Genomic DNA, 21,066 nt, shown 5'->3' on the forward strand with positions numbered 1-21,066 from the left:
CAACTCCTCTCATCAGAGGACCAGGAATCTTGATCACTTGAGCCTCGTGATTTTCACTCTCCATTAGCTGAAGGGATCTTTGTTGCAAGGACTTTCTTGCCACGCAGCACAAAAGGTGGGGTGACCTAGGCTGGCTTGCCTCGGATGGTTTACGTCTGTCCTCTCGGCTTCATTGTTAAGTCTGCCCCTGTCCCTCTCTCCTGAGCCCTGCTTTGGACAATAAATGTTAGTCTCACTACGAGAAGAACATTCCAAGACCTGAACTGCTCTGGTTGGGGGCTATCCCTTACCCTTTCTCCCTCATCTTGGCTCCTGCTAATGCTTCCTCCATTAAGTGACAAAAAGTCTTTCTTTTTCCTGCAAGCATTCTGACTGTTACTTCTTAATCATTGGAAGGCCGTCCAGTGATTCTCAGACCACGGCTCTGCGTCTATTTTAAATATGCTGTTAACTGCCCACCGCAGAAGAGTTCAATTCAAATCCTCATTTCAGGACTAGAGCAAATACATGTGAATAAGACGTAACCTTATGGAGAAAAATCAAAAACGGGGCTGGAACCAAAGTGTCCTCATTCACAGACTGCCTCACCCCGTGCTGGTTCTCTTCAGAGCCACGTCAGAATGGACTCTCCCAGGGTCCCCTCCAGACTGGGGAGACAGACAACAGCGGTTGCCATGGAAACTGCCGGGTGGGCTGGCATCACGGGGTTCTGCTGGCCCTGCTCTGTGGCTGACACCCAGCCCTGACGACTTTAAGTTCTGGTTGGCTATGGCTTTGCTGAGGGGCTACAGTGATGCGGGTGGGGAGCCAGGAACAGACACCAGCACAACAACCGACAACAGTAAGATGACTACAGCGGGGCGCACATCTCTTCCCCTGAAAGAAACTCAAGCAACGACCAAAGAAATCACTAATGCACTTTAAAGATTAATATGCTTGGGGCACCCGCGTGGCTCAGTGCATTGAGCGTCTGACATCGGCTCAGGCCATGATCCCACGGTTCGTGAGTTCAAGCCCTGCATCAGGCTTTCTGCTGTCAGTGCAGAGCCCGTATTAGAGCCTCTGTCTCCCTCTCTCTGTGCTGCTCCCCCGCTCACGCACTCTCTCTCACTCTTAAAAATAAATAAAAGATTTTAAAAAAGGATTAATATTCGTGATGAAACAGTGGTGACCGGAGATGCTGTTAAATAAAGTGTTCACGTGCCCACGTGTTAATTCTATTCAGAATTCCATGAGCTGATTCAAGAATATCCTCAAGACGCGCCACCTGCAGCCACCTACGACTCACTGCCAGGAGCAGCGGCAGCAAATGTGGGTGGTACTTCCATTCGAAGGCTCTTCTGTGGTCTCGGTTCTCCAAAAGGGAGAGTATTGTCAATGGCCATCTGCTTCCAGATGCTTTGTCTGACCTATCAGCTATTGGTCAAGTTTGCCATTCCAAATCAATGCTTAATCGGAATAGCAAAACACGTACGCTGATAAGGAAGAACGTGATCGATCGTTCTGGTCAAGCCTCTTCATTATACAAATGAGGAAACCGAGGCTGGGAGCCAAGGACAAGACTTGCTCTGCAAGTCAGAGGCACGCAGGACACAGACCCCAAGGCTCCAGGCTTCCCAGTCTGGTCTGGCCTCACAGCACCTCTTTGCCTGGGCTACATTCTGTTGAGTAAAATAATTTAATGCTTAAGTAGATATACCCATACATAAAAACTTCCATTTCGAGCCTGACTTAAAATAGGATTGTTGAATTTACTTTAAGGTTTTGGAAAATGTATTAAACTGAATAAAATGCTTTTGAAGGCTTGTCCCATAAAAAAAAGATAATAGCGTTCCTTCATGTTTCCAGAGGAACGAATGGCACCAACACCGGCTAGGATTCCTGGGAAGTCCCGTGAGTCAGGCATATTAGCAAGGTGATCAGAAATGTGCTTTTTTTCAGGAAGGCTGTCCTCTCTCTTGATTGGCAATTCCAAAGGGCTCAGGCAGGGGCACCTGGGTGGCTCAGGTGGTTGAGCATCCAACTCTTGGTTTTGGCTTCGGGCATGATCTCACAGTTTGTGAGTTCGAGCCCCACATCAGGCTCTGTGCTGACAGCTCAGAGCCTGGAGCCTGCTTCAGATTCTGTGTCTCCCTTGCTCTCTGCCCCTCCCCCACCCAGTCTCTCTCCCCTTCAAAAATAAATTTTAAAAATGTTGGGGGGAGGGAGGGGAGGGTAGGTGATGGGCATTGAAGAGGGCATCTTTTGGGATGAGCACTGGGTGTTGTATGGTAACCAATTTGACAATAAATTTCATGTATTAAAAAAAATGTTTAAAAAAAAACATTTCAAAGTGCTCTGGCAAACACTGGATAAGCCCTCGGAAAGCACTGGGGGAGGGGAGTTAGTAATGAACCTGAGTCATGGAAACTTAAGAAGTGACTGCAAGAGAAAACATAATTAACTTCTCAGTGTAAAACCTAAGTCTCTTGGGGAAATGCTCGTGGGAGTGTAGGTGTAGACAATTTCAGGAATGAATACTGAGTAATCTAAGCTGCTGGCAATCTGGTGGGGGTTAGCGGGGAGAGGCCTTGAACGTGACTTTAATTAAGGGGCTCGCTTATGAGGGAGAGGGATAAACTCCAGGTTGAGATGAGGCAACCCATCCACGGGAAGGGCCCTCCTGCAGCTCCCCAGCTGGTGACCGCCAGACTCGATGAATATTTATGTGGTAAAATGCGGCCCCTTGTGGTCAGATTAGGGAGAAAAAAAATCCAACTCCAAGCCGGAGCATAATCCTCACCTGCTTCATGGGGTGTTCAACGAGGCGCAGAGGAAACAACTAGGATATTCAGAGAACGTTAATTGTGACCGAACAGATGAGGGTACTAAAGGATATGTATTCACTGTCCTCCAGACAGCCCATCTCAATTTCGAACATGCATAGGGACCACCCCGGGGTCTTGTCGAACTCAGGTCCAGGATCACAGCAGACTAATAAGCTCCCAGGGGACGCCCCCCCCCCCCCCCACCACCACCACCGTGAGTCTCCAGTGGCTCGAGAGAAGTCCCCTGCCCTTGGGTGGGCCAGGGCTGCCCCATCAGACTCCCTCCGTGCAGGGACCACGGGCCCCTGGAGAGCATCCCGAGGGGTTACAATCCCCGACAGCCCCAACACCAAGATGCCTGGGTAACCACTTTTCTTTTGCCTCTTCAAGCTCAAGGGCCTGTCTACCCCAGTTCTAGGATTATCCTTTCCCCCAACAAGGAAAGAGGGTCCTGAGACAAAGCCCACTCCCTGACTCCTTCCTATCCTATCAAGACTTCATCAGAAGCAACTTGTTCAGGGGCACCTGGATGGCTCAGTCAGTTGAGCTTCTGACTTTGGCTCAGGTCATGACCTCGCGGCTCGTGGGGTTGAGCCCCGCATCGGGCTCTGTGCTGACAGCTTGCAGCCTGGAGCCTACTTTGGACTCTGTGTCTCTGCCTCTCCCCTGCTCTCGCCCCCCTGCTCTCTCAAAAATAAACATTAAAAAAAATTGTTTTAAAAGCAACTATTTCCAGGGCGCCCGGGTGGCTCAGTCGGTTAAGTGTCCAACTTCAGCTCAGGTCACGATCTCACAGTCCGTGAGTTCGAGCCCCGCGTCGGGCTCTGTGCTGACAGCTCAGAGCCTGGAGCCTGCTTCCGATTCTGTGTCTCCCTCTCTCTCTGCCCCTCCCCTGCTCATGCTCTGTCTCTCTCTGTCTCAAAAATAAATAAAAAACATTTTTAAAAAATTTAAAAAAAAAGCAACTATTTCCGGTGGCCACAGGACTGTGCCTGTTGGATTTCCATGTTAATAAAGGCGGTGGGTTTCTTTCATGGCTTTCCCGATCACGGAAGATCCACTGACAGAATATTCCCAATGCTATTTACTTCCAAATCTCCTCTCGTGCATCGCACGTTTGAAGGTGGCTTATGACGTCTATCTGCTAGGCTTCTCACCCACACCGTGGCGCGTGAGGCCCACGGCGATGCTGCACCTTGTTTCAAGCCACAGGGTTGCATGTGCACGCACACCCAATGCCAAGAATTCATTGTAGTTGGTTAGTACTTTTTACCTTGATGTGGGAGGAGAACGAGGAAATAGATAACGCAGAATGATCACAGGTGGGTAATTACACGTGTAAATGAGTTCAGTTTGGTATTTTTTTCCCGTGAGTTCCTATTTACATGGTTAACATGGAATTCTAACCCCACACCACCAGTGCATATTGGGATAGTTTCTTTCATCCTTATATGTCAATTCTGAAATATTAAAAGTGATCTAGAATGCTTTAGTATAAACATTTTTGTTTTGCTTTTGAGTTTTCCATTTACCATCGTGACTGTACAAAGTAGACAGGAGATGAAAATTCTCTCTTCATTTAACAAGTATTAATTGCCTCCAACATATGAGTCCCTACATGTTGGGCCTCTGGAAAAAAACTTGTTAGTCTTGCAGGAAAGTTTCCCACATAACTATAATATGAAATCAAATGAGGCAAGAAAAACATCCTGAGGGAACTTAGGAATGAAGTGGGAGAAATTACTTCTGACTGAGAAATCAACAAGGGCTTCCTGGAGGAAGTGACATCCAAGCAGGACTTTGAAGGACAAGTAAAAACTGTATACATATTAAAAAACGGCATATTGAGACACAGAGTGTTCTGGTTGGCAAAAGTTCAGAGTCCCAGGTAAACAAATTGGGAGACAGAGCCAGGAAGCCATCTGGGGCCAGAACAAGGGCCAGGAGTCAGATCAAGAGACCTACATTCTGGGTGCTACGTGGTAATGTCGAGCATGGGAACATGCATTTGACAATGGCGTGTTCACTGGATCAGGGGTAGGGAATTAAAGCACGAAGACCAATTAAATACAGTAAAACCCTGGTTGGGACGCCTGGGTGGCTCAATTGGTTAAGCACCCGACTTCAGCTCAGGTCATGATCTCTGTTCACGAGTTCAAGCCCTGCATCGGGCCCTGTGCTGACAGCTCAGAGCCTGGAGCCTGTTTCAGATTCTGTCTCCCTCTCTCTTTGCCCCTTCCCCTGGACTGTCTCTCTCTCTCTCTCTCTCTCTCTCAAAAACAAATAAACATTAAAAAACAAAAAAAAACCTTGGTTTGCGAGCATAACTCGCTCCAGAAACATGCTTGTAATCCAAAGCACTTGAATATCAAAGCGAATTTCCCCATAAGAAATAACGGAAACTCAGATGATTTGTTTCACAACCCAAAAGTATTCATATAAAAATGATTACAATACTGCAATATAATAAAAAAATAATACAGAAAATACAAACTATGAAGAAAAATAAATTAGCCTGCACTTACAGGACTGGTGTGAGGGAGACAAGAGAGAGGAGGGTTATTGCACAGGACGATTTTCACTCTAACGGATTTTGACTACAGGACGGTATTAATAAACTCTTGTCATATACTGTGTTGAATGTCACTGGCAACAAGACAGCAGAGGAAAGGGTCTCTATCTGCAGGCAGCTGACCTAGAATGAAGCGAGCATTCCTAGGCTTCTCTTGTCTGGAAAAGCAAAAGACTGTCCATGTGCTTTGAAGTGACAAAAAAATACTAGTGCCAGTTGTGGGCACCTTCCAACATCCTGAAAAATCACTGATCTCTGCCAAACGCCATGGCCTGAGACGGAGCATCCAAGAACGGGAGATGATCATCCACAATCCCGCAGAGAGAGAGAGAGAAGAACCATTGGCTCAGTTGTGATCATGTGACATTCAGTGGCACGTTCTACTTGTATTGCAAGACATTGCTCGTTTATCAAATTAAAATTTATTAAAAATGTTTATCTTGCGGAACAAGTTACTCGCCATCCAAGGTTTTGCTGTAATTCAAGCAAGAAGTAAGGACGCCTAAGGGAGAAATGGGCGGGGGAACGTGACTTTGGGAAAGGACGGCGGACCCAACGGTGGGTTGGAGGAGGGGCAGGGAACGAAGAGTTCGTGTGACCAGTGTTTCAGGTCCAGGGCCCACGAGAGAGGACAATGTCACACGGAGGGCACCTGGGGGAGGGTGCAGGTCACTGGGGATTCGGAACCAGGGCCTGAGGGAGACCGACCGGGCTGTGGGGACTTGGAGACCCAGGATGGTCACTGAAGTCAGGACAGGGCGGGAAGTGTCCAGGGAAGACTGGAGAGAGAGAACGAGGGGAGGGCAGCGGGTGAGGGTGGCAAGGGGGGGAGGGCAGGAGGGGCAGGTCAGAGGTCATTAACGATGGAGCATGAGCGTGCACTCGCGGTTTGGCTTGACAGAATCTTGCAAACACTCGCAAAAAACCAAGTCATAACGAAGCCTCCACATCTCGTCAGTGATGACCGGCCACAATCGATGGTGTTGACCACCCCTTCCGTGTGGTGACTTCAGTGAAGTATCTCACAGCAGATCCCAGGAACCGTGCCACTTTGGTCCTGCATATTTCATCACACATGGCTAGGAAATATGGACAACTGGGAAGAGAATTCTAAAAGGGAGGACAACTGAAAATTTGTCAGCAGAATGCACGACGCTTGATCTTGGAGTTGTAAGTTCGAGCGCCACACTGGGTGTGGAGATGACTTAACAAAATAAAACCTTAAATTAAAAAAAAAAAAGCAAATTGTTGCAAGTTGGAGGGATTTCAGACAGATAGGAACACTTTGTGGGAACCTTCGTTGCTAGCCTTAAGGAGAGTGTGGTTTCAGGAGAATGCCCGGAGTGAACGATCAAAAGGCCACAGCTTGTCACGAGCGGGTCTGGCTATAGGTGGGAGAGCCGTGCAGCGAGGTAGCCGGGCCGCAGGTGCGCTCGCCACCAAAAGGACACCTGAGCACGCCTGCCGGGCAAGAGTAGAGTCCGCAGAGTGGACTGTGGCTGGAGATGTGAGAAATTAGGTGACTCGGCAGAAGTCATCCTGCTGAATCGTAAACGAGCACTGACTGTGCGGCCGCATCCCCTTCCAGCCATGTCCTCGTGGAGATCACCCTCCAACAGAGAGACAATAAGCTAACAAACAAGTGTAATCTGTGACCCTCCAACAGAAAGACAATAAGCTAACAAACAAGTGTAATCTGTGACTAATGTAAAACAAAGGACAGGAAGGAGGGGGTGCAGGGGAGATCCCAAACACGGGACGAGGGCAGGGCTTGCAAGCGGCCAGGCCGGGGAACCTCAAGGGAGAAACAAAGGAGGTGGAGGGAACTCGCGCCAAAGAGCCCCAGTCAGCTTCATTTTACAGAAAAGGGTTCTAAACCCTTCTAGATACCAAAGCTGCTAACACGGTGGTGACTCACCTTCCCTTAACATATTTGATTGCTAAGAACCAAGGGGGCGTCCCAACTGCAGCTCAGAATAGACGGAGGAGGCAGAAGTGAGGTAGAGCCCTGGGGAGTCAGGCCGTTCTTTTAACTTCTCTGAATCTGTTTCTGCATCTACAAAATGGGAGTAAGGATTCCCGGGAAAGGGGGTTTTGTGAAGACTGGGGTGAGCCCCCAGCTCCAAGCACAGTGCTGGGTACGTAGGAAATGATCATTAAACGCTACCTAAGAGCAGAAGTCATCCCCGGGAAGCAGCTAGGAGTAAAAAGCAGCCGTCTGTCTGTCCCCTAGGGAAAATCCTTTGAAGGCTCCAGAACCTTTCTCTTCAAAATGGTTACCTACTCTTATATTTGGTTTGGAAAATGGTATTCCATCAAACACACACCCTGCTTATTCGTAATTTGCTATTCTCAGGAAGCCTCCAGAATCCTAAACCCGCAGCTCCGGATGACGGTACGGTGGTCAGGGGGAGGCACACGGAGGTGACAGCATGCGTGGGGAAGAGAATTCAAGTCTGCAAAGTCGGTTCGTGGATTCTCGTTTCTCTTTGAATTATTTCTCATCTCCTTCTTCAGCTCAAATGGGCTAGAAGGTTGAAAGGACCCTGGGGGCGGGGGGGGACCTTGTCCATCTCTCTGCCTACAATTAGATGGAGGATATCTAAAGCCACGTGGCAACTGTTTGGGGGCGGGGGGGAAAGTTAGGCTTAATGTTGTCAGGCTAGCAAAAGTCAATAGGAGCGGACTGGAACGAAAGGAGGCTGATTCTAGTTCAAATCACATTTGGGCCAGTAAGACTCCTGTCCAGCCTATCACTCCTCTGACCCCCTCACTTCACGCTGCCTTCCAGTTATCATCACAAGAATTTAGGCAAGTGTAAACATCCTGAAGAGACTACAATTACACAGATTGACCCTGACGGCGGGCCACCGTGATCACCTGCCTGGATAAAACCCCCTCCCGACAGACGGAACTCAGCTCTTACTAAACAAAACTAATGACCAGTCCCCAAAACGAGTCTGGGTTAGATCAAATGATCTTCGCTCAGTTCGCAGTAACTGTAAACGAGCTTTCTGTTTCTCCACAGGCACGCGGCTCCCCGCTTATTTATCTTAATCAGGAAGAACAGAAAAGATCTACAGGACTATCGATACAAAATTTTAAGTCATCAGCTTTCAGGCATTTTCACTTTTTCTCCAGAAGAGGTGAAGAGTGAGTGTGGCTGTAATCACTGAAGTCTTAAGATACAGTGTTTCCATTTATTAAATGAAAAGATGTGAGGAATATCATCCCGTATGATTACACTTAAGCGGGCTCTAAAATCAGTGTTTCGTTAAAAATATAGTCACAAGAAATCAGGTTATAGAAGATATTTAATAATTGCAGAAACATAGCAATGAAATAGTTTATGTGAAAACAGTATGTTCAGTAGGATTCTAAATTAGCATGTAAAAATGACTACAAAGATATACCCCAAAAAGTGAATAATAATTGTCTTTTACTTGTGAGAGGACGTGTAGGTTTTATTTTCTTTGTGTCATGCTTCTATTTTTTGAATCTTCTACAATGTTCATATGTTTGTAACTGGAGAAAGAAATTCAATAAACGGTAATATTTTTATCTGTATTACAGTGTTTCAGAGGTTTCCCTTTCCATCCATAGACTCCCATGGGTATACCAGCTAGAAGAGTGAATCAGATCAACCCATTTTAAACAAAGTTAAATCGTTGTTTATTTTTGTGATGCTTTACTGTTTTCAGAGTACTCGCTCTTAAGCATTATCTAATTTGATGATCTGTGATTCAAGGAAAGGCTATTATGTCCTCATTTTACAGATGAGAAAACAGAGGCTCAAAATGATTAAATAATTTGCTCAGGGTCACACGGCTCATAAAGCAGTTAAACTGGGACCCTGACCTGGAATTTCTGCTACCCGTGAGATCTTCTCTCAAAAATAAGCTGAGGGAACCTTCACTCACGGCTTCTTCGTTCAAGAAGTTCCCGCTAAATGCCTAGACCCCATTCTTCAAGGATGAATTCTCCCCGATTTTGCCCAATTTAAATGTCCAGAGCTTGACTAGAATCATCCATCCAGGCATCGATGCTGCACAGAACAATGACCTCAGGGGGCTCTTGAGCTTGGAAATTTATAAACACGATGGGAGAATTTGCTGAGGACAGAACCCACATTCTGGGATGAAATTCTACATAACTTTCTACACAGACATAGTTAGGAGTCTGTAAAGGCCACATAATGGGTTCCGGTGCCGGTTTCCGTATCTTCTCCCTGAAGCACTGGGGCGCACCCTTTATGGGGATGGCTGGAAGAACAATTTCAGGGCAGATCTGCCTGAAGGCTCCTTGCCGGGTCTTATGCAATTTGGGGGGAATGACCATTTCTTGCTTCGGCGCCCTCGTTCCTGCTCACAAGCAGCCACTTACCAGAGCTTGGTAACCAGAAACAATGGCACGTTGTGTTTTTCAGTTGCAAGGAATAGAAACAAGGCCCCATTGCCTCACATCTTGTAGGTTTTAGGGTGGAAAGACAGGGTGAAGTTTACAAAGCAGCATTCTGACGAGACCTCACGGGAAGCCGGAAAAGCCAGGCTTGCCAGGCTTACCAGGCTTTGGGGAGACACGTGGCCCAAGGAGAGGCTGTCCCGGAGTCGGGCAGACCCCCTCCTTCTGCAAGTGTCACAGGGCAGCATGAAGGGGACACAAAGCAGTCCCACTTGGACCCCTCGGGATGAGCAGTTTGGGAACCTCGGCATCGCTGTCCCACGGCAGTGACAAGGACACCCCTTCAGTGACATCACAGGCAGAGGCCAAAGATGAAGACCACGACGGTTTCCTGGCATTTCCGGTCAGATGCTTCAGTGAAGACCACGTGACAAAATGTGTGTGAGCTTTCCATCTGCACCCAGGACCAGTGAGCTAACTTCATGTGAAGGACCCTCCCTGGACATACAGCTCCGGGGACGGCTGACCGAAGGCCCGCCCTAGAGGCAGCCTAGGGCACGGGAGCCATGCTTCTCTCCTGACCCACAACAGGGAGGCGTCAGCACTGTGGCGACTAGAAATGAGTTTTCCTCAGTGAAATGAGCACTTTTCAAGGCGCATGGATTGGCATGTCCCGGTATGAGCAGGATATTATGGAATTAGGGAGCCAAACCACCTGTCTTTGGGATAGCCCCCAAAGAGACTGTTGGCGTACTGTTACCTGCGCAACCAGAAAGTCAGCTGAATCCTGCTGCTGACATCCTCTCCCCTCTCTTCTGAATGTGCCCCTGAAGCACCTAAGGTGACAGACACTCGGGACTGCATCAAGCTCACGGAGGCAAGAGGACTCTCTCGTCGCCAGCGGGTACGGGTGTGTGCTTTCTCTCCCCCGCATTCTACCCTAGAGGGCTCACGGATTTCTAGTTATTAGAGGCTATTGCCAACTGGTCAAAAATTACTCAATAGCTTTAAATGATTCAGTTGATCTGACTTAGGACCTTTGGTTAGGGTACCTTAAGTATTCTGGGAAAGAATTAGGGAACTTCTGAGCAGAAACCGAGTTGAATTACTCCTACGTTCTGAGTACTAATGTCATGCGGCCTCATCTGCACCCAAAAACAGAAAGGGGCCTGGAGAAATCTGGGGTTACCCTTATATTCCTGAGCAGCCTTCCCCAGTGCAACCGGTCCGGTAAACATGTACAACTCATGGCGTCAGGACTTCTGAGTTCAGTTAAATACCACAACTCAGTTTCGTAAAAATCAACTTTAAAATGCTTTGTTTTCATCTTTATTCTCTCTCTGATTTTAAAAATAACCCATGTTTACTCTAAGTCCCACATTATAGAACACTGAGAATCCCCTAGAATCCCACCCTCAGAGATGACTACTAATCTCTTTGGTGAACATTATTCCAGATTTTTGGGGGCGTATGGTAGTAAACAAACAGATCAAGTGGAATTCTGCTACCACTGGAACATACGCTCGTCTGCTCTTGTGCAAGTTTTCAAACAGTTCTGAGAAATAACTCAACGACCAGTTTCTTCAGAGCTTTATGCATTGGTCTTCAAAGATTCACTCACACAGTGGGTGGAAAACCTCCAAGATTTTCTTGTCCTTCAATATCAAATATTTCCCAAAGTATTCAAGGTGAATACGTTTTTCTTAAGAAAGGAAATGAACAATGAATTTGATACAAAGGAGAAAACAGTACAGAAAATCATAGCAGTTTATCAAAATAAAAACTCCAAAATTCCAATTTCAGCAAGTATCATAAAACAGCTTTAAATTTTTACTTTGGGAAAGAATGTATCCTAAAAGTAATGCTACAATTCTTGTCATCTGATCAATACAAGAGGGTGCGCTGTATTCATACGGCCATTTAGAATTCTTTCCATTCCGACCGAAATCGAATGACTAGAATTGCTACAAAAGAAATCATCTACCTGCAGGGAGTCCAGAATGGGGCACGTGGAAGACATTTCAGCTTTTGCAGCTGGTAAAGGACAACTTTGATTCAACCTCCCACAGCTTCGCTTGTAATGCTTTCAAAACATCTTCCATCTATCGAATTGAAAAAATAAGATACACATATGATCACGATTAAAATCGCACCATTAAGTGATTAAAATATGTATCATTAATAAAATGTATGACTATGATATGCATTACACATATTCAGTGTTTAATGAAATTATTTAGAGGCATAAACTAAATTTTATATAAATAAGGCATCATTATATTAACAGTAGTTCTCAGCCTCTAACCTGGAGTTCTCTTATACACACATCAGAATGTTGCCTATCTGGCCATGAAAAGATGTTAACGTTCAAAAATTAGGTTGTTGGGGCGCCTGAGTGGCTCAGTTGGTTGAGGTCTGACTCTTCATTTCAGATCAAGTCATGATCTCAAGGTTCGTGGGATCAAGTCCCATTGGGATTTTCTCTCTCTCTCCCTCTGTCCCCCCTCCCCACTCCCCACTCATGCTCACTCTCGCACTGTCTCTCTCAAATAATAAATAAATAAAGAGCTTTTAAAAATCGGGTCATTTATACCATGAGAACTGAATCAAATGAAATACAGTTCACTAGTTTTAGATTATACACTGCTTTGATTGAAGCATGAAATGACTTATTTTTTTTGATAAAGCTTTAGCTTAAATTGTAGTTTGGCTCGCCCCCAAAATCAATTTTACTAACAACTGAAATAAAATAAGCACTCTCTTACCATGAAAGTACTAAGATCAAAACAGATGCCTTTGTGAGGAGTATTTGTGGAGGAGCCCTTGTTCACTAACAGGGAAGTGGTTCATACAAAGATATACGAAGTACAGAACAAAATTACCTGCTTTAGAGACTTTTCTATTTCAACTCTGCTTTCAAGATTAAAAAGTTCTTTATCTTCTGACACGATTTGTTTTTCCGAGGACCCTAAAATATAACTGAAGTACAGTGCAGTACGAGGTTAAAATAGGAAAAGGACGCAAATATTAAATTCATTTCAGTTAATATTAAAACTCTAAGTATATTACACTATCTGTTTGTACCAAGTAAACACAAAATAACTATTTTTGTTACCAGCAACCTATGTAGGAAGTTGTATTACAGAAAATCGTATTTTTCTCCGTAATAGCTTTGTCCTGATATTCCTACATATTTTCCAATATTCTAAGTATTTCATTACTGGAACGAACTTGCTCTTTAGTTAGCTGGGTGCCAAAACATTAACAGTCATAGTTCAAAATTCTATGATTAAAAAATTTGAAAAGATCCTGAGGAAGCCACTGCTTTTTTGCTTTCTATAACTTCGCGGAACATGTATAATTTCAAATTGGACTTGTAGTAAATAATCTATGGAGTCAGTTCTGGTCACCCCAATGTGGCAACTTCAACAGTAATCGTCCAAGTTGTTGTGCCCGACTCTCTGAGGTTAGGGGATGCTGTGGTGCAGACAATACGCAGGAAGAGAAAAACTGGCCTGGAAACAAGGAAAACAGGCCCAGTGTTGGTAACCCAAGAGATCAAAACAGCAAACAAGAAGGTACCAGTATTTCTCCAAAGAAAACTTGATTAATTTACATTTCTTTTGAAGTCTTTTATCACATGTAGTAACTCCAGTATATCACTTCTTTTGTCAAATAAGAACTATCTTCTTGTGGAAACCTCATTGATTGTATTTCTGAAAAATGGCATGGGAGACAAAATTGCAGAAGGCAAAAAAATGAGAGGAGGTGGGAGATGAAGTGGCACTAAGTAATTTACAAAACTGTAAATAGGGGCTCCTGGCTGGCTCAGCAGGTGGAGCGTGTGACTCTCGATCTCAGGGTCATGAGTTCAAGTCCTGAACTGGGTGTAGAGATCAGTTAAAAATAAAATCTTTTTTTTTTTTAATTTTTTTTTTTTTTTTTTAACATTTATTCATTTTTGAGAGTGAGAGAGACAGACCATGAGCAGGGGAGGGGCAGAGAGAGAGGGAAACACAGAATCCGAAGCAGGCTCCAGGCTCTGAGCTGTCAGCACAGGGCCCGATGTGGGGCTCAAACTCACAGAGTACAAGATCATGACCTGAGCTAAAGTCAGACGCCCAACCGACTGAGCCACCCAGGCGCCCCAAAAATAAAATCTTTAAAAAAAAAAAAAAAAAAAAAACCTGTAAATAAACACTTCTAAAACCAAGCAGTTTCCTTGGCATTAAAATTCTACCCTAAGAGGAAAAAACAACTTCAATACTATAATCTCCTGTGGCAAAGTTTTCCACGTTTCCTTTTATACAGATATGTACCACTTTTGAAAGTTTTGTACCAAGCCGACCAAGCTGAGATTTCATCCTTTCACACTTGTCCTCTCCCTCACTTAATTTTCACAGATCTTAGTAAAATTCTCATGGAGATTAAAGGAGCATCTGTTTGGGCCTGGGTCTTCTATTCCTATCTTAAAACCAAAACAGATCTGCTATCTCTCCAGACAGGCCTCCATCCACACAACAGTGAACAGTACCTATTCATCCTTCTTTTGTGTGAGGGCTGTAAGAAGTTTGCGGAGTTTAAAATTCTGGTCTGAACCTGTCTAGTTTCAAACAAGGTGGCAGACTAAAGTTATCAAAGAATAATTTGATGAGAAATCACAATTCTGATAAAAAGAATACTGTTTTAAATCTTTTGAAGAGAAAAGCTGAGGAATTCAGCACGAGTGACAAAATACCTCAAGTAATGAAAGTATAAGCTCTTTAATTTCTTCTTAAAGTTTTCTTCTTTCCTGATATATAAGATTTTTAGGCATCTTTAAAGTCTTGAGGATTACATCTTTTCTAGGATAAGTGAAAATACGCAGGAGTCAAATGAGTTATTTAATTTTGTGTTTCCTAGTAAAAAAGGCTAATTATGGGGTGCCTGGGTGGCTCAGTTGGTTGAGCATCTGACTTCGGCTCAGGTCATGATCTCACAGTCCATGAGTTCGAGCCCCACGTCGGGCTCTGTGCTGACAGCTCAGAGCCTGGAGCCTGCTTCAGATTCTGTGTCTCCCTCTCTCTCTGCCCCTCCCCTGCTCATGCTCTGTCTCTGTCTCAAAAATAAATAAAAACATTAAAAAAAAAAAAAGGCTAATTAGAAGGCCATTAAGATCTCTGAAATTCTTTAACTGACGTCTGTCATCAGCCTCCCATTTGCCTTGTTTCCAAATGTTTACTTTTTAGAAATCATGAAGAATGAAGGCACTTCCTTGCATCCTCAGAGAAAGCAGGCGATTCTTCACTAGACTCAAGAAAATGGTTAGACTTTGTATTTGTTTTTCCAGAACACCAAAGGTACTTCTTTCCCAACTAGTTTTGAAATTCCTAATTCTTCATGATATTCTAGGCTAAAAAACGGGGGAGAAAATAAAATGGACAACACATATCGCTTAAAAACCTTTTTAGGAAAAACTGAACATATTTTTACTCTGAAAAATGTTCTCGCAGTGCTTTCTCCTTATAATTTAGTATGTCTGATTTTCCCATGCCAAATATATCAGGTCAAAACAAAAAAAATCATTGGCTTTTTGTCAGAAATTATTACTTGAAAATGTATTTTAACCAAATAGCGTTGATTTCGTTCTATTTTTATACTAATTTTTCTGCAGAAAACTGAGGAATCGGGAGATAACCATTTATTTATCAAACTTACCTTTCAATGGCTTCAACCCTGAGGCAAAACAAGTCTCTCTTGTAATCTAGGCTCTTGGGTGTGCATCTGTAGATGTGACCGAGGTTGAGCGAGCACCCAGAGCAGTACAACGTCTCCAGAACACTGCAACAGCGAAAGGCCGGTGCTTCAGCAAACAGGGTACAACTCGTTATAACAAAGATCCCACTGTTAAAATCCAGAAACATTTAACATCTAAGTGGCTAAAATATGTTATTTCAACCTTACTAAGTCATATGAATAAGGGAGGAAAGAAATGGTAGTAACATATATTAGAAGTGTGGACAGTTGCTTCCAGGCCGCAATGACTTAAGCACCTAGTGACGGGGGACACATAGAAAAGTGACGAGAGGATATTGATGTGGAGTTTTTCTAGAATGTAAATGCCTCAATCTGGTATTAAGAAGAATGATCTAAAACTTGAAAAGAAGGAAAGGATTCCACAGGCTCTTTTAATCTCATATTGTCCACCAAGCCCACTGAGAATCATTAACGCTCTGGGACAGGGGTGGACACATTTTTTCTGTAATGATCCAGGGAACAAATATTTTAGGTTTGTAGGCCACATGGTGTCTGTTGCAATGACTCACCCCTACTAATGTAGCACAGAAGCAGCCACGGACAATACATAACCAGATAGGCACTATGTTCCAATAAAAATATATTTACAAAAAGAAGTGCCTGACCCACGGGCCACACTTCACTCTACTTGAAAGGTAACATTGGGCGCTTACTACTTACTACGGATCAGGGCCCAGACTCTGAAGTTCGATGAGGACTTACAGAAAGCAGATAGATTAGTAAGATTAACAATCTGTAACACCACAAATGATTTTAGTCTGCTGGAGAGGCAAGTGTTCTCTGCTAGTACAAAAGATAACCTCAAAGGCGGAGGCTTTATTGTCCTGGGGGACACGAACTAGATTTGTTCTCCAGAAAGTGTCCTTCTCTAAACCAGCTTTGCCATGTTCCGATTCCCTCAGGAAATGAGTGAAATAAATCTTGGACATGTGCTCATCGTGCATCTGTTACAGAAGCTTTCTCTTTTTTAATTAAACTTCGACCTAACTCTCTTCTACTCACTCCAGACATGCTCCACATAGGCAACTCACAAATATTCTACTTAATGATCCAAGTTCTCCACATAATTAATTGCTCCTTCATTCTAGTTATTTCCCAACTCAGGATCTGCATATTTGAATATAATTTGCCCCACCAATGTCGATTCATGTCTTCTTTAAATCTTAGAATCCAGGGGCACTTGGGTGGCTCAGTCGGTTAAGCGTCCGGCTCTTGATTTTGGCTCAGGTCATGATCTCATGGTTCACGGATTCAAGCCCCGTGTCAGGCTCCATGCTGTCAGTGCAGGGACTGCTTGAGATTCTCTCTCTCTCTCTGCCCCTTCCCTGCTCACTAGCTCTCCCTCAAAATAAGTAAACTTAAAAAAATATCTTAGAATCCAGTCACCCAAATGCCTCATCAAATTGACCTACCCAAATTTGCCATGCTATAAATATCTATACGAAAATTACAGTCCTGTCGCATAGCAAATTGATAACTGAAGATTTAAATTTCGTGATGATAATATAATATACATCACAAAAGATAGCTATTATTTCAAAAGGATTATATCATGCCTTCTAATAACTAGCTATTCCTGTCATCAAAAAAATGGAGCCAACCAAGACTCAAACAATCTATTAGACTGCATTATTGTTTACCTATAGATACGGAGAGACTTTTTTAACTACTGCAGCTCCATAGGGAGCCAAGAACAAAATGAATCACTGCCCAGTAAATTATAAGTTCTCACTGGTAATATAACTAGCTACATAATATGCCATTGATCATATATTAAGCTTCTATAGGCTTTTATATTTTTTACTTTATATTTTTAAATATATTTTATGTTTTTTGGATATTTTAATATTTTACATTTCTATTCATTTTATATTTCTCCATAAAGCCCAGGAAGGAACCCTACCTATGCTACCAAGGGTGAAGAGGAAAATATCCACACTACATATCGAACCTCATAATCTTTACGAGGCTGCCATACACAATTACCAAGACTGTGAACTAACATATGATGCAGGTGTAATCAGCCAAAAAAGGATACTTAAATAAAGGTAAAATACAAAACACACTCATCAGTGGGTAACATTGTTTTATCCCAAATTATCAAAATCAAAGTAAACACCACTGAAGAATACATGCAAACCCATTCACTTCCACAGTGATCTTGAGAAGCAATGAAGAGATAGTAGCTACAATTATTGTAGGGTTTTTCTTTTTCTTTTTTAATTTTTTTTTAATGTTTATTATTTTTGAGAGAGAGAGAGACAGAGAGCAAGCAGGGAAGGGGCAGAGAGAGAGGGAGACACAGAATCCGAAGCGGGCTCCAGGTTCTGAGCTGTCAGCACAGAGCCCGATGCAGGGCTCAAACTCACAGACTGCGAGATCATGATCTGAGCTGAAGTCGGCCGCCGATCTGACGGAGCCACCCAAGCGCCCCAGTTTTGTAGTGTCTTTGTTTTCACAGCTGGCAAGGATTTGGCCAGAACCTACCCTTAAATTTGGACAACAATATTGAGAAAGCAGTACCAGAAATCACAGGGTGATTTTCGACAAGAAATGAGTTAGCACATAAGAAACTTAACAAGCAACAGAACGGACCCAGGAAACACTCCTACCTTAACGACACATTTCTAAAACCCACAAGTGTTCTTATTGACCAGCTGCAGAATGACGCAAGCAGCTATTCAGTAGGACAGGCCTATCAAAAACATACGAGCATTCTAAAGCGATACGATATGTCCCCAAGTGTGGAATATGGGACCCTGATGAAATTTAGGACAGTGTAATGTGGCATGAATGATGGGTTCAGGTGATACAAGTAAACAGAACTAAATAACACTGGCTGACAGAGGATGAGTCAATTCCCCTTTAGTTCTCTATCAATCCCAATTATAAGAAGAAGAAAGTCTCAGTCTGGTGCTAGGAAGTCTCGAACACGAATCTCATAGGTGCAAATCTTTCTACAGTGAGAGAACAGACTTTGGGCTCAGAACAAGTGAGGTGACAGCATCCCTGCTAGAGTTTAGTAACATCTGTTTTCATTGTAGTAAACATCTAATCAATGGCAAATGATATATGTATGGCAGTAATACATTAGATTCCTTTTTAAATAAATGTAAATAAAATCCTGAGTCAATGTAAGGAAAGATAGTAAGTACATGATAGCTGGTATATGAATATAGCAAAAATGGTGACAGTGGCATCCAAATAAGTAAAATCGGGGTCAGCTGGATGGCTCAGTCAGTTAAGCCTCCGACTCTTGATCTCAGCTCAGGTCGTGATCTCACGGCTCGCGGGTTCGAGCCGTGTTGGGCTCTGCATTGCATGTGGAGACTGCTTGGGATTCTCTCCCTCTCCTGGCCCCTCCCCAACACGTGCTTGAACACACGTGCACGCACACTTTCTCTCAAAATAAATGAAGAAACTTAAAAACAAAAAAAGTAAACTCGGCAAGGAAAGAAGAAAGAACACTTTGCAAGAAGGGAGGGGAGGCACAGCACTGTGCTAGCTCTAACCACTGCACCGTCCTGTGGCCTATCTCCCCAGGCCTTCCGTTCTTCATCTACAAACTGAAAAACAAGCTAAGTCTGGCTTTTCCAAACTGAGGTCACCTGCGTTGCCAGCAGCACCATTTCTGCCACCTACACGTACTACCTGTACTACCATTAATGTAATTCTCCTTAAAAAGAGTAATCTCCTAATTGAAATGCACTTATTTGAATTGGACACTCTAGCTAGCATTACTTTAAAAGGAAAAACCAGGGGCGCCTGGGTGGCGCAGTCGGTTAAGCGTCCGACTTGAGCCAGGTCACGATCTCGCGGTCCGTGAGTTCGAGCCCCGCGTCGGGCTCTGGGCTGATGGCTCGGAGCCTGGAGCCTGTTTCCGATTCTGTGTCTCCCTCTCTCTCTGCCCCTCCCCCGTTCATGCTCTGTCTCTCTCTGTCCCAAAAATAAAAAAATAAACGTTGAAAAAAAAATTTAAAAAAAAAATAAATAAATAAAAAATAAAAGGAAAAACCAGAAGTTTTAAGTACACGTGAAAAAACATACATGATTATTAATTTCTGTTGAGCTGTTTGTGTACCGCCTACAGTTACTTCATATATATCGGTAAAGCACACCCTGGGCAACAATTATACAGGCAGAGCCTCCCATTCAGTTTACTGAAGATGCCACTTGTAGCACAGTGGATGACGGGGATGCCAAGAGAGTGACGCCTTCAGCCCTGGGAGCGGGAGCACGGGGCCTGGGGCTTGCTGGAGCCCCCATACTGGCTGCCTTCAGCCTCATGCAGCCTTGTCTGTTTACCTCAACAGGCCACATGTACATGTGTGTAAGTGTGAGACTAGCATTCTCTACGGGTAACATGACATTAAAAAAACGTAGGTAGCGTTGGTCTAAGGCATCCTTTGGCTAAGATTTTATGATATAGACATTTTTTTTAATTTTCAACTTGTTTTAGCACTAAGCCCAAACACCCAAAAGAGAGTGTCAGAATGTGACTTTAGAAATCTAGAAACTCTCTTGGGGCGCCTGGGTGGCTCAGTCGGTTGGGCATCCAACTTCAGCTCAGGTCATGATCTCACGGTCCATGAGTTCGAGCCCCGTGTCGGGCTCTGTGCTGATGACTCAGAGCCTGGAGCCTGCTTCGGATTCTGTGTCTCCCTCTCTCTCTGCCCCTCCCCTGTTCATGCTCAGTTTCTATCTCTCAGTAATGAAAAAACGTTAAAAAAAAAAAAATTAAAAAAAGAAATTTAGAAACTCTTCCATTGCAATATCTAAAAAGATCACCAATGCTCAAGAGTTAATACATTAAATTGGCTGATTCTATACTGACCACCAGAAAGAAACTTTTATCCCAACTAATCTTACTGGTAATGATCTTTTTAAAGATTTTTAGCTGAAAAATAAACATTTTCTCAAATACACATATTCCAATAGATAATAATAGCCTTACTCACCAACCATTTTCATTTTTACGTTTGGACAGTATCTGTTCCTTATCCACAGAAACATTACAGGAAACACCTAGAGCAAAGTAACAATAATTTATTAATGTGGTTTGCTATATTACACATGCAGGTATTTAGAGAACTTTTTTTTTTTTTAAACATTTATTCATTTTTGAGAGACACAGAGCGTGAATGGGGGAAGGGCAGAAAGAGAGGGAGACACAGAATCCAAAGCAGGCTCCAGGCTCTATCTGTCAGCACAGAGCCCAACGTGGGGCTTGAATTTACCAACCGTGAGATCATGACCTGAGCCGACGTCGGACACTTAACCCACTGAGCCACCCAGGCGCCCCTGGAGAACTTCCAATTCAATTTTCCTTTTAGAACTCAGAGAACCAGGAAAGATAAGAGCCCAAAGTCCCACAGGCATACAAGGGTGGCTCAAAACAAAATGTACCTCTGTACATCTCTTGGAAAAAAGGTGGCAGATGAGAGTTCTTTCTCATCCGTGAAAACCACTGACATTAACAAGTAAAACTAG

At 43.8% G+C, this 21,066-nt stretch overlaps 1 protein-coding gene across 4 annotated transcripts in view; it reads right to left on the reverse strand.

The window, feature by feature from the left end:
* The window catches only part of MIS18A (MIS18 kinetochore protein A), a 45,881-nt gene that overhangs the window by 22,182 nt on the left and 2,633 nt on the right, over positions 1 to 21,066 (reverse strand). Inside the window, exons 2-7 of one of the 4 annotated variants that reach the window (XM_086675851.1) lie at positions 20,535 to 20,601; positions 15,478 to 15,600; positions 13,191 to 13,295; positions 12,663 to 12,759; positions 11,765 to 11,882; positions 8,676 to 11,482 (exon numbers count right to left, since the gene is read on the reverse strand). In XM_086675851.1, the coding sequence (XP_086531977.1) occupies positions 11,802 to 11,882; positions 12,663 to 12,759; positions 13,191 to 13,295; positions 15,478 to 15,600; positions 20,535 to 20,601 (473 nt within the window). In that variant the 3' untranslated portion in view covers positions 8,676 to 11,482; positions 11,765 to 11,801. Of the gene's footprint in view, positions 1 to 8,675; positions 11,483 to 11,529; positions 11,883 to 12,662; positions 12,760 to 13,190; positions 13,296 to 15,477; positions 15,601 to 20,534; positions 20,602 to 21,066 lie in introns of those variants that run through there. The other 3 variants (XR_015240417.1, XM_086675849.1, XM_025914097.2) reach the window with 3 other exon arrangements.

Source organism: Puma concolor, chromosome C2 (assembly GCF_028749965.1).
Source record: "Puma concolor isolate L17-30 chromosome C2, mPumCon1.1.hap2, whole genome shotgun sequence".
NCBI classification, from domain to species: domain Eukaryota; kingdom Metazoa; phylum Chordata; class Mammalia; order Carnivora; family Felidae; genus Puma; species Puma concolor.